The sequence below is a fragment of the Vicugna pacos genome, chromosome 27 (assembly GCF_048564905.1).
Source record: "Vicugna pacos chromosome 27, VicPac4, whole genome shotgun sequence".
Lineage (NCBI taxonomy): Eukaryota > Metazoa > Chordata > Mammalia > Artiodactyla > Camelidae > Vicugna > Vicugna pacos.
The window spans coordinates 8,355,089-8,367,963 of NC_133013.1; the positions used below are offsets into that span (position 1 = coordinate 8,355,089).

At 42.2% G+C, this 12,875-nt stretch overlaps 1 protein-coding gene across 3 annotated transcripts in view; it reads left to right on the top strand.

Annotated features, from left to right (window-relative positions):
• CERS3 (ceramide synthase 3) overlaps positions 1-12,875 on the top strand; it is a 99,689-nt gene that overhangs the window by 40,093 nt on the left and 46,721 nt on the right. For all 3 annotated transcript variants that reach the window (XM_072950688.1, XM_072950687.1, XM_006211494.4), the window contains 2 exons: positions 3,247-3,361; positions 9,653-9,771. In XM_072950688.1, coding sequence (XP_072806789.1) covers positions 3,247-3,361; positions 9,653-9,771 — 234 coding nt within the window. The remainder of the gene's footprint in view (positions 1-3,246; positions 3,362-9,652; positions 9,772-12,875) is intronic.

The window sequence follows — 12,875 nt, forward strand, 5'->3', positions numbered from 1 at the left end:
CTGGAACGTAACAAAAATGTCAGAATAAGGACCTCTGAAAATTCTCTCCTTTACAAAATCAGAAAACTAGCAAAAATTGTCAAAATCAACTTTCCAGAATTCAGAATTAACCAAAGGCTTACAGCAATCCAGAGAGTGTTATTTAAGAAAAACAGCTGACTGTTGGAAAGAGCAGCAAGGTTTGTAGACTTTTTAACTTGCCCTGTTTCTATCCTTCCCTCTCCACCTCTGTGATAGCCTTGAAAAACCAACAGCCCACAGTTTCAGTGGAAAACAGCATCCTGACAGCCATTGAAGGAAGTAGAACAGAGATGGAAGTCCTTCAAAGCATCATTCCTGGAGAATTGTCACTATCTGAACTGTCTGGTGGTGCCCTGTAAGGGCATTACTCATAAGCTGTCTTTATTTGCCTTTTCCCATGGTGGGGTGGTGTTGCTTATCTAAAACAATTAGAGGCAATTAAGTTTGGAACTGCTTGAGGTAGTAGATAACAATTGGGGCAAACAATAAACTAACCAAAAAGCTTTTCCTTTTAAAGGATAAGCTGGTAAATGGGATGTCCATAGGGCGTTTTGAAAAGCTCTGGCATATTCTTGGAAGTCAGAAGGCCTCTTGAATTAGTAGAGCTTTGGACATGCCAATAGCCATCCACTTGCTCAGGAAAGGCCTGAGTAGGCCCTAATCTCTCACCTCTGGATGACTTTGGGCTCTGTGCAAACAGGAAGTTAAGGCTAAGGCAGAGTTATCAACTGCCTGGCTGAGTGTTGAAAGTGTGCCCCGAAATGTCCACAGAGCCCTTTAGCAAACACTGGAAAACTTACTGGTTCCAGGCATTTAAGGAAATCTCTATCTAATCATTAGGAGACTACTATTCCAAATAGAGACAAGCATAGCAAGAATTCCAGAAGAAGAGAAGAAAATGAACAGGATAGAAAATATTTGAAGAATAAATGGCTAAAAATTTTCCCCAAATTTGACAACAAATATTAATCTATATATCCAAGAAGCTAAACAAACTCCAAGTAGGAGTTTGAGATCCATATCTTAATACAACACAAGCAAACGCTTGAAAGACAGAGTCTTGAAAGCAGCAAGAGAGGAGCATCTCATCACACAAAAGGGATCCTCAATAAGACTGAATAGATTTCTCATCAGCAACCATTGAAGCCAAAGACAATGGGAGAACAAATATAAAGAAAGAAAAAACTGTCAACCAAGCAAAACTATCCTTCAAAATGAAAGGAAAAGTAAGACATTCCCAGGTGAATGAAAACTGGAAGAGTTTGTTGCTAGCAGACCTACCCTGTGAGAAATACCAAAGGGAGCCCTTCTGACTGAAAATAGAGAGCACAGCCAGTAATGTGCGTGCACATGAAGAAACAAAGAGGAACAGGAAAGGTGCCTACTTAAGAAATAAAAAGAAAGTATAAATGCATTTTTTGCTTGTAACACATTTTCCCCTATCTGATTTAAAAGGCAACTGCAGAAAATAATAATCATAAATGTATGTTGATTAGAGCACAGTTTATAAATATATAATTTACATAACAGTAACAGCACAGAGAGGGGAGGTAATGGAGTTTTTGTATAGTGCTGAAATTATTTTGGCATTAATCTGAACTAGGGGGTTATGAATTAAGATGCTAATTATAATCTCTAGGTAATCACTAAGAAGATACTTTTTTAAATAGTAAAAAAAAAAGAATTTAAAAGGTACACTAGAAAATATCTATTTAACACAAAGAAGATAGTAATGGAAGAATAGAGGCACAAAATAGGCATAAGATATATAGAAGACAAAAAGCTAAATGGCAGATATAAGTCCTGTCTTATCAGTAATTAAATGCAATTTACATTAAATGTAAATGGATTAAATACTGCAACTAAAAGGTATAGATAGGAGGAATAGATAGAAATATATGATCCAACTATCTGGTTTCTACCAGAGACACCCTTTAGATTTAAAGATATAAACAAGTCGAAAGTAAAAGGATGGGAAAATATATACTGTGCAACCAGTAACCAAAAGAGGGCTGAAGTGGCTGTACTAATATCAGACAACTTAGTCTTTAACAGCCTTTAAATTATTACTAGAGACAAAGGACATTTTATACTATAAAAGGGTAAATCTATCAGAAGAAAAGTCACGAGGTAAAATAGAAAATACTTTGAGATGAATGAAAAAGAAGGCACCATACCAAAGTTTATGAATTTCAGCAAAAGCAGTACTTAGCAGGAAATTTACAGTAAACAACTATGTTTAAAAAAAAGAAAGCTCTCAAATCAGTAATCTATCCTTCTACCTTAAGAAACTAGAAGAAAAGCAAACTAAATTTATAACAAGCAGAAGTTAGGAAATAATAAAACTTAGAGTGGAAAATCAGTAAAAACCCCTACACACCCAGTAGAATTGCTAAAATTAAAAAGACTGGCAATACTAACTATTGGCAGGGATCTGGAGTAACTGGGACATTGGCACATTATTGGTGGGAATGTAAAATGGCACAGTCACTTTGGAAAACAATTTGCCAATTTCTTGTAAAGTTAAATGTATGCTTGCCATACTACCCATCCATCCCATTCCTAGGTGTTTACCTAAGAGTTATGCCATTTTTTCATAAGTTAGAAGTTCAAATAGGGACATATTAATGTCTTTAAGGTCATACCACCCCATAAAACTTTTAATAGCAAAACTATTATTTATTTTAACCCCTGGTAGTCTATAAAATGAAACTCTAAGTGGAATGGCTTATCTCAGTTCCTGGATCTTGTACATAAATATATTTGGATTTACATAAAATGTGTTTTAGAACTGTGCAAGGACAGTTGACCTTTGAACAACAAGGATTTGGCCTACAGGTTCCACTTATAAGCAGATTTCTTCAGTTAGAAATACTGCAGTACTAGATCTGTGGCTGTTTGAATCCACGGATGGGGAACCTCAGGTACAGAGGAACCACCTACATGGGGCTGACTATTAGTTACAGGAGGAGAATTTTCAGTAGTGCTCCTGGGGGTTGGTGCCCGCAACCCCTGTGTTGTTAGTCAACTGTATTTTATTATATTAAGTTGTTGCTTGTATAAGAGTTCTCAAAATTTGCTCTCTTTGAACTTCTCTAAGGCAGATATTGGCTGTAGGTAGCCCAATAATTGATCTTTCATTTGGAATCTAATGTTACAGCTTGAGTTTTTTGGTGACATTGTGGATTCATTGTCAGATTTTGAGCTTCTTTTATATTTTTGTAGGTTTATTGCTTCACCTCTAGCAAAAACATTGGGCATTAAAGAGGAAGTTCGAAAGATTATGCCAAATACCGTCTTAGAGAATTTTTTTAAATATTCCACAAGACAGCCATCTCAAGTAAGTACAAACTCTCTGTTTTTGAATTTTAAAATCTTCTTAATGTTTTAATCATCTGTGACTTACCTCAATCTGTGCAAGAAATCTGCTCTAGTTGACCAGCACATGTTTTGATTCATTTGGATTTTTTCCCTCTGTTGCTAGGTTATACAACATTCCAAGCATCATATAAAATGATAAATAAATATTATAATATAAAATAGCAGACGTTACTAGTTGAACTGTTGTGTTCAACTACAGTATTGAGCACTAACAATCAATGCTGTAATTTGGGTGCAAAGATCAAAATTTAATTTTTAATGGTAGGATATATACAAAGTATACTAATTTAAAAAATTGTTAAGGCAGAGTAGCCCATCTCTGACACTTTTGATGATTATGGCACCATCAGTATACACAACACACACTATAAAACTGTCTGTTGAGTGGCTTTCCTGAGCAGGATACTTTATTTTATCTAAGGCCTCAGAACACTCAGAAATATACTATGCCTCTGCTCGCGGCCCAGAGATGGAAATGTCAGAGAGTCACAGTTCTCGTCTCAGTCTGAGATGTACTTGATGAAGTGTTGTAGCGCTCTGCATGTTTGCATACCATAGGAAAAGGTTTTAACCTAATAGTTGTAACAAAGAATGGTGTCTAGGCAGGTCTAGTTTCATTATACCGCCATATATAAATGGGAGATGAAATAAAAACTTCTCCAAAAGTTGCACACCCTCTATGATAAAGACAGACAGCTCTCATGAGTAATTTTTAAAGTCAAGAGTATATGCTAACACAGTTTTAGGATAGGTAGATTTTTTTTTAAGGTCCTGAACTTAATTGCTGAATTCATTGCTTCTCCCACGACCATTTCTATCATTGGGCTGGTGGGCTTCCTGCACAAGGAGGCCATGTTGAGATCTGACCACACAGGATGAGGCGTCATGTCCACAATTGCTTGTGGCCAGCCAGCACTGCCTCTAACTTCTTCTGCCTTCGGCTTCTGTATTTGACTTTTTCCCTAAAATGAGGACAGTCTGACCAGCTGTCTCCACATGTTCTTTATCTGCACGTGCTCTAAAAGACTGCAGTTATTCGTTCAAATACTGTTGTTACCACTTGGTAATAAGAATGCCTAAGCATCTTGTAAAGTTTTTCAGAGGGGAAATTATTTAGCTGTGTTTATGAAAAGTTGGGACGCTTCCAGAGAGTCTTTACTATCCTTCCCTGTTTCTGTCTGAGAATAACTGACCTTGGCAACGCCGTGTATAAAACGTGAAGGACAATGCTAGCTGTCAGTAACTTGCTGTGCTTGCTGTAGCAAGAGCTTCCAGCCAGCTTTTTAGAATATTTAAAACTAAATAGAAAGTTTGGTTCTTATCAGGTTTCCCTGTGATGGAGAGAAATAGCCATATGACAGTTAAAAAAAAAAAACTATGGAAAGCTAAAAGAGATTTAGAGATTAGATCGTTTTTCCTCTTTGTGACTGAGATGTGGAAACTGACTCAACAGAAGAAATGAGCTGTCCAGGGTCAAGCAGCTGATTAGTGGCTGAATCCAAAGCTGGACCCTGGCCTTTAGCTCCCTATCGTGTTGTTTCTACTGTGCCCAAGGGACATCTTTACTTGTGAATAGAATGTTAAAAACGTATTGCAAAGGCTGGAGCTGTGTTTGTAAGTAAGTGTTCCAAGTCAATTGGCAGTGTGCTGTAGCTTAATGTAGATATAATTTGGACATCTGCATTAGGTGGAAGAAGAAACATTATATATCAGCCCCAAAGTATTAGAAAGCTTCATCTAGTAAACCAAGATGATGAATGAACAACATCGAGACTCCTAACTTACATTGCTCATCGATTATAAAATTGAGGCAGTAATTGTATAACAGATCAAGATGACAGTAAGCTGACCAGTAAAATGCCCTCAGATGCAAAGTACCAGAACTTAGGAAGATAGAATATAGGAGAGGAAGGCAAAGTGCATGACTTAATAGTGATTGCAGATGTGGAAATGAAATAATGTCACAGTGCCTCCAACACACGTAACTTGACCAGTGTCATACAGATAGCATTTTGCTTAATTTATAGCTGAGGTAAGACAGGTTGCTGAGAGGGCTGAAAAAAGTTTTGTGCTGGTTGAAGAGATGGATATTACCTCTAACAAAGTATTTCACACCTGCAATGGCCCTGCTGTGGTGATACAGGTACGTGACACCTGACCTTACTGAAACAGTGAGGACAGGAGTCTGCGGGTGCTTCTTTAGCTGCTTTGGATGGCACCAATAAAAACAAAAACATTCCAGTATATACAGAGTCACTTCCGGGCGGGTCAGCACAGAAGGGTATAACATGGTATTGATGAGGGAGGTCCAAAATACTGTACACGTGAACCGCCAGGGAAAGTTTTGATCTGTGATTTCTCACACTTCTTTCGTGACTGTATATGTGCAGCTCTGTGCCCACTGTTTGTACAAGTGTGTGTCTCTCTCTCTGCGCATATCCCAGTCACAACTTCAAGATGTACTGAGAGAGAACCGTGATAACAGACCAACAGCCCTAACCAGCAGGTCACTTTTCCTGCTTTCAGTAAAATGAAGTAACAACAGACCTCGTCTAGCCCTTTTCTTCAGCAAAAACACAGTGAGAACCGATACGCGACAAACAAGTGTGTAGTTCTGGAGGAGAGCTAAAGAAAACGTGGCACTGGGAGACTGGCGCAAAGCAGGTTTTGTGGTCCACGGGTGCATTCCAGTTTGCGAGCTTGTCTCAACTGTAGATTCAAACATTTGCAGAGCGAAAAACTCTCTAGTCCAGTTTATTTTACAGGCGAGACATGTGAGAGCCAAAGAGGGCGAGTGGGTCCTCCGTGGTCCCAGGGGATTGGTTTTTGCGTCGAGGAGCCAGGCCTCGTGGCCTCACTCAGGGCTCTTCCCCCAGGCCACATAACTACCCCCCTTTACTCTCTGTAGTGTCCGGGCCATACACACAGATTGTGAGGACAGACTGTGTGCTCCAGGCTCTGGCTCTGTTGCAGACTGTGTGTGGAGGTGGGCAGGTTAACCCCAGCCTCCCCCTCTGTGAACTGAGTTTGTTAACAACGCTTACCTCACAGGGCTCTTGCGAGGACTGAGTTGAGTACTCAGAATAGTGCCCGGCACACGGTAAAGGTCAGCTGTTGTTATCTGTCGTCTGTGTTTATACTGACTTCTTCAATTATCCCAAGGAAACATCACTTGTTTCCTAATTATGCTTGTTTCTATTCCCTTAACGTCAATTTTCTGTGCATTTTAGGTGTTCAATAAATGCTTCTTTTACATATTAATGAGCAAATACTACTGGAGACTTCTGTTTGCAAGATAATTTCTATCCCAATAATATTGTAGCGTGTGAGGCCAGCATTGCCAAGGCTGAGTTTCAACCAGCTTCCTCTGAGCTCCAAAGCAGAAAAAAATGCTTCAGATCACGTTTGATTGGTATCTTCCAGAAGCATTTATTCAGCAGGTGTCTGTAGAAATGATGGGATAATAAAATTGGATTGTTCTCAGACCTGGGAAGATTCCAGTATGGGGAGGACTTTGTTCTGCTGCCTGCTGTCTTGCTCTGCAGTGCCCAGAACAGCAGAACAGCCCGGCGCTAGCGAGCAAAGGCTCACTAAATGTTTGTGAATGAATAAAACCTTTCAGTCAAGCTAGACCTCGAGCCATTTTCATCCAAGAGCTCACAGAACACAGGGCCACCACATTTCAGAATACGTCCTGCTGTGGACTAGGCAACAGGATTTGAATTATATCCTGTTTGTGGGATCTGTTCATGTTTACAGGTTTTATTGGATGTAAAGGGATGTTTTTTTCTTAAAAGATTTTCAGTCCACGGTCTCTTTCTGGGTTCAGCCATAATCTCCAGCACTGACCTAGCACATGATAGAATGTTAGACTGAGCGCCCAGATCCTCAAACCCCTCCCTTGAGGCAGGAAGCAAACACTCTTGTTGCCGATATATCACTTCCCACAGCGGGTCAGACATAGTGCTCGAGGCAGCAGAACTGGACCTTCCGTTTTCAGTTCCCTGCCATTCCTCCCACATTCTGTGGCCCCAGGACCTGCCGTGCCCTCTTCCTGCGGCAGGAGTGTGATGACCACCTGCTGCCTGGATTAGTGGACCCAAACCTCCAGATTTGTCCAGCCTGGAGTGCAGGGTCCTCACTGCAGGACGAAAGGGCAAAGTGAACGCTGTCTCCACCTCCACTCTCACTCCTGGTGCTTTGTTCTTTACAGGCTGCAAGGTGGGTGGGGGGACTTCACAATGCAAACATCCTGTAATCTGCAAGATAAATTCCACCCCACGCCCCCATTTGTGTGGCCCTAGCCACATCTTTCCTCGTTGCTTCTCTGTATGTTTCTACCTTGTGAGGCTTCTTTCTATTCCTCAGATGCTCCCAGTTCCTCCAGGCTCTCATCTCCAGACCACTTGCTGGTCCTCCCGCCAGGATACTTTCCTTCTTCATCCTCTCCTTCGTGGGGCATTTTTCAGGGTTTGGTCTAACTGTGACTTCCAGGAACTGCCTACATAAATTTAGGTCCCATGGTACCCCGATTCTCCCCGTCTCAGCACTCATCACATTTTATTAGAAGGCTTTGTTGTATTTTCTGACTTCCTTGCCCGACAGGCTTTATTCTGTGAAGAGGAGGCCCATACCAATCCTGTTCATTTAGATCTCTGAAGGCACACAGTGCCTGCAAAGTAGGCACCGATCAATGGTTGCCTACTGAGTCTCGTCAGAGACACAAAAGCAAAAGGAGACAAAACAACAAAACAGCAGGTGAACCTTGGCCTATGGAAGAGTAGGTATTAGGGCGATTTACAGAGAAACATGGGCTGTATCTTGCTTTGCTTTGCTTTCTTTCTCTTCAGATTACGTAGCTGGTTGGCAACTCAGTGGATATGTAGAAGCTGCCTTTAGCCCTTCGCCTGTCTTCAGCATGAGCGCTCCTTTAGGCCTTTTACCTGTTGTCACCCTGCGCACCCGACCAGTTACGTAAACTGTACGCAGTAACGTAGCCGGTGCCCCACGGCTGGTCACGCGCGGCTGAGTGTCCTGCCCTCTGGTCCACACCCACGCTTTCTTTGGCCCTCACGGTCTTGGTCCACGACTGTTTTAAATTCACTTTGAGGTATTGGCCAACATTTTTTTTTTAAACTAGCAATTTCCCATCAAATTCCTGGGACTGCACTTTCTGGGGGCCGGCGGCGGTGAGCCAGCTCTGGAGAGCGAGCACGTGCTTTTCTGTTTGCTGCATCCGTATGGCACCTGCCTGTTTCCTTACAGCTGAGGCAGAGGGTCAGTTTTCTGCAATTTTATTTTTCTCATAGTACAGTTAGAAATAAACTGAAATATTTCTTGCACTCAACTGATGTTGCCAAAAAAAAAAAATTGTGGAGCTTATTTCTTTGTGGAAATGGAAAGTAGTACAGGTGCAACATATAAAACATGCCTGTGTTGAAAGAATACAGCTTAAAAGCCCACCTTGAAGCAGACCTGGTCCACCCAGTGATTTCTGTTTCTTGTCTGGCCCGGGGAGAGCTTCACGTTTGTGACCTTTGAGCTAATCCAACCTCCGTATTGTTTTCAATTTAAAATCATAACCTACAACTTTTGCTTCCCAGAAGAGAAGCAATCATCATTATAGTCTGGCAGTCCTTATTCCTTAATGATCGGAGTTGTTTTGGATTAGTTTGAAATAGGCTGTACATCTGATTAAATGTGAATGTGATGGCCAGCAAGTGTTTGAGTTTTCCCTGTATGATCTTTTGGAGCTGCTAGAAAGATCATGCGAAATAACAGAAAGTGCACCAGCCTAATTTCTTATCCTCACTTTGCTACTAATTTTAGGTCTTGGACAAGTTATTAAAAACTCTCAGGGTTCCATGTCCCTCATAGGAAAAATGAAGAGATTGGATTTGATAGCTATCTTAAACCATATGACTCTACATGGAACCTAGGAGGCCCTGAATAAAATTGGCTGAATGAGTGAGCCACATATGCAACTTGAACATATGAGTTGCTACCAACTTATGGAGATTTGGTCTTTCTTACTAACTCAGAGTTCTGGGAACTGACCTTCTCTCCGTTTTGGGGTGTATCAGTGTGATTCCATGAGCAAAAGAGGTAAGTGCGCTGGCTCACGGTCTAATGCGGACTCTTTCCCCTCTTTGGTGCATGAGCTCTCCTAACCCGGTCTCCCTGTCTCTTGACTGCCTGCCAGCCTGACTCTGCTCTTAGGCACTCATTCATTTGTTTCATCCCCTTTCAGACTGATATTTATGGACTGGCAAAGAAGTGTAACTTGACAGAGCGCCAGGTTGAGCGATGGTTTAGGAGTCGGCGGAATCAAGATAAGCCTTGCAGGATGAAGAAATTCCAGGAAGCTTGGTAAGAAGGGTAGTCACAGGCTTTGAAATGGTGCAGTTTTATGTGGAGCAGGATAGTCATCTCAGAAAGAACCCTGAGATTGGAGCAGAGGAGGGGTTTGAACGCGCTCTGTCACTTACCAGTCAGGAGTTTTATGCTAGTCGTTCATTTACCTTTAGTGCTTCTGTTTCCTTCTTGATGAAACAAGATAAGTTATAAACGCCTTTAGAGGGACAGGAGACATTATGTATGTATCTTGAAGTGCAGAAGAATCATTAAAATGTCTTAACCAGTGTTTATCTTTTCTAGGGTACAGGTTGGCCCTAGCTCACGCAGTCACATCATAATTATTCTATCACGTTGTAAGAGCAGAGAGTGTCTGAGAGAGCGTGGGTCTCCTCCCTCAACAGTAATGGAGAGGACTTCTTCTGTCTCTCTCGGTTCTCGCCCCACCCCTGCCCATGGACGGGGCAGCCACTTCCTCTGGGTTTCCCGAGTGGTTTAGCAGGGGGTCAGAATGGATTTGCCACTCCCTTGGCGGCAAAAACTGACATCTGTGTCAAAAAGATGGCCTCGGTCATTGCTCTTATTCTGTTCCTCTTCTTTACATCCAGACAATTGCACGTCACTTGGGTTGCTTTGATGCCACGTTCTACCTGCCAACAGCATTCCTTCTTTTTGCCTATTTCTTAAGGTCTTGATGTTGCCTAGTGGCTTTCACCAGCTATTTTTGTCCTGATGGCAAAATGGACAGGGAGCTGGTATAAGACTCTCAGATAAAGAAATGGAGGCTGCAGAAAGCTAAACTTTAACGAATTCCTTTAACTACCCAGGTGTTGCCATGCACTGTCATCCAGCGCTGACACCACTGATGTTTAGAGGCGCAGACCAAGTCTTCAGAGGGTCTCCAAACAGCCATTTACGTCTCATCACAGGCTTCCGCTGCCTTTCCGCAATGGCGGGAGGCGTATGACCTGGTCTCTGCTTTCTAACTGCTTCGCTCAGAGTTTTAGCTCTTGACAGATTGGTTAATGTTGTGTTGCTGCTGCGTCAGCTTGGCCTGAGTGAACCTCTCTGAACCATCACCACAAAACTCTACAAAGTGGAGCTGTTTTCATATCACATCTTCTGTTTTCCTGCGATCATTCATTTGTTCATTCTTTCTAGCAAATGATTCTAATCCTAAATAAAGTCCCCAGGCAGGGACTAACTCTACCTCTGAGCTGAATCATACTCCAGTTAAATTTCTGGTAATTTCTTATACATTATAGTACCTTATAGTTTATAAATAATTTTTTTGTTTAATTCTCCCAGCAACAGTGTGAGGCAGTCAGGGAATGTGAGGTTGGTCCTTTTTAAGAAATGAGAAACTACACGTCATCTAGTTTTAAGGAACTTGCTCAAGGTCACCTGTCTGTTGGGAGGCTGTTCCCCTCAGGCCTTCTGACTCCTTTTCTGATACCCTTTCTGCTCTACCGTACTGCCCCAGCCACCTAACACTGACCTCTTAGAAGCAGGGAACCTCCTATGTCAAGTAACTGGGTCAGAAGGGCCAACACTGGAAATCTGGTTGTCAGTGAGTCCGCTGAAGTTCAGCCGCAGAGTTCAGGCTTAGAGAATGGAATTTTGAGCTGCCGTTATCGGTCTGCAGAGGGTTACGCTGACCATCCTCTCTACACGTGGCATGCCCTACATTGCGCAGAGTTCTAGGTTTTAAGAGAGAAGTATGATCACTGGCCTTAAAATGGCCAACCAAGGAGACGAGATTGTCACTTATGAAACCACAGCATTTATTGTTGTTCCATCCCACCCAGCAGCACGTGGGCCTGTGGTCCATTGTTGTGTTCAGATGTGCTCTGGGCCTTCAGAGGAGATGGCATCAGTAGGGCTGGATGCGTTAAGAGAAAGGAGTTTGAGAGTCAGACACAAACTAGAGCTTGAGGAATGAAGGAGCCGAATTTCCATAAGAAAAGAAAGTGTGGGTTGAGGGCAGCATGTTTGAAGGAAGGCAAAGGCAGGAAGAAGGAAATTATACAATGTATTCAGAAGATGGGAGTGAATCCACAAATAAAATTTAAGCTTTATCTTATTCTTTAGCAATATCCAAAATTTCCTGTAAGTCAGATAACTGTTAAAAGTTATTACGGACTAAATAAGGAGACTAAAGCAAATGCCAAGCTATTTAATTGTGTAGGGACTGCACTGTATTCCCTCAGCTATGGAATGTGCGCAGGAGTCAGCGAGAGGTACCCAGCTCCACTGGAAATCTCAGAAACGTATCTCCCAGCACAGAGCAAACAGATTATTCTCCAGCAGGCAGAAACTCCTCCAAGATACCGGGATGGATTGGCTTCTGAACAACTCAAATTCAGTGTGATGTTTCCTTGGTTACTTTCTTTAAGGATGACCCCTAAACGCTGTTTCACCAGCCTTCAGGATTTTAATCCATAGTGAATCCTTCATTTTTCAATCAGATTCCATATTAGCTGATCCCTTTTTAAAATAAGCATTTCCATTGAGGAATGAGAAGTTTAATTAAAAACACCAGGTGATTTCCAAGTACCTGGTGTGCACAGCTGGGCTGCTCCCCTAGTGCTGGAGAGAGGCGTCTGCTCTTCTCCGGCTGGCTGGACTGCCTCTTGCCCAGCGGGCCCTGGTGCAGGTCCACCGCCTGCTCCTCTCAGTCCCCTGTCCCGTGTTGAGCCCCACGTCTGTCCTGTCAGCTTCTCTCACGTCGCTCGAGTCCACTCTGTCCAGTTCCTCCCTCATCCCACCCAGCAGTCTGATCTTCTTTCAACATCACCATCAACTTCTGGATTTTTTCCCCAAGAGTTTTTGTGCTCTTACAATTTTATTTGTCTCAGCCCTTCCTGGAAAAAAAAAAAAGAAGAAAAAAAAAAGGACGTTTTACTGCCTTAGGTTCATTTGAGGAAAGGAAGACTGCGTTGACAAGAATGTCATCATTCATCTTGTAATTAGTGAAGCCCAGCAGCTCCCAACCTTTTTGGTTTCAGGACCCCTTTGTTCTCTTAAAAACTATTACAGACCCCAAAGAGCTGCTCATGTGTGTTATACCTGTTGACAGAAATTAAAACTGAGACACGTATGAAACGTCAGACCACACA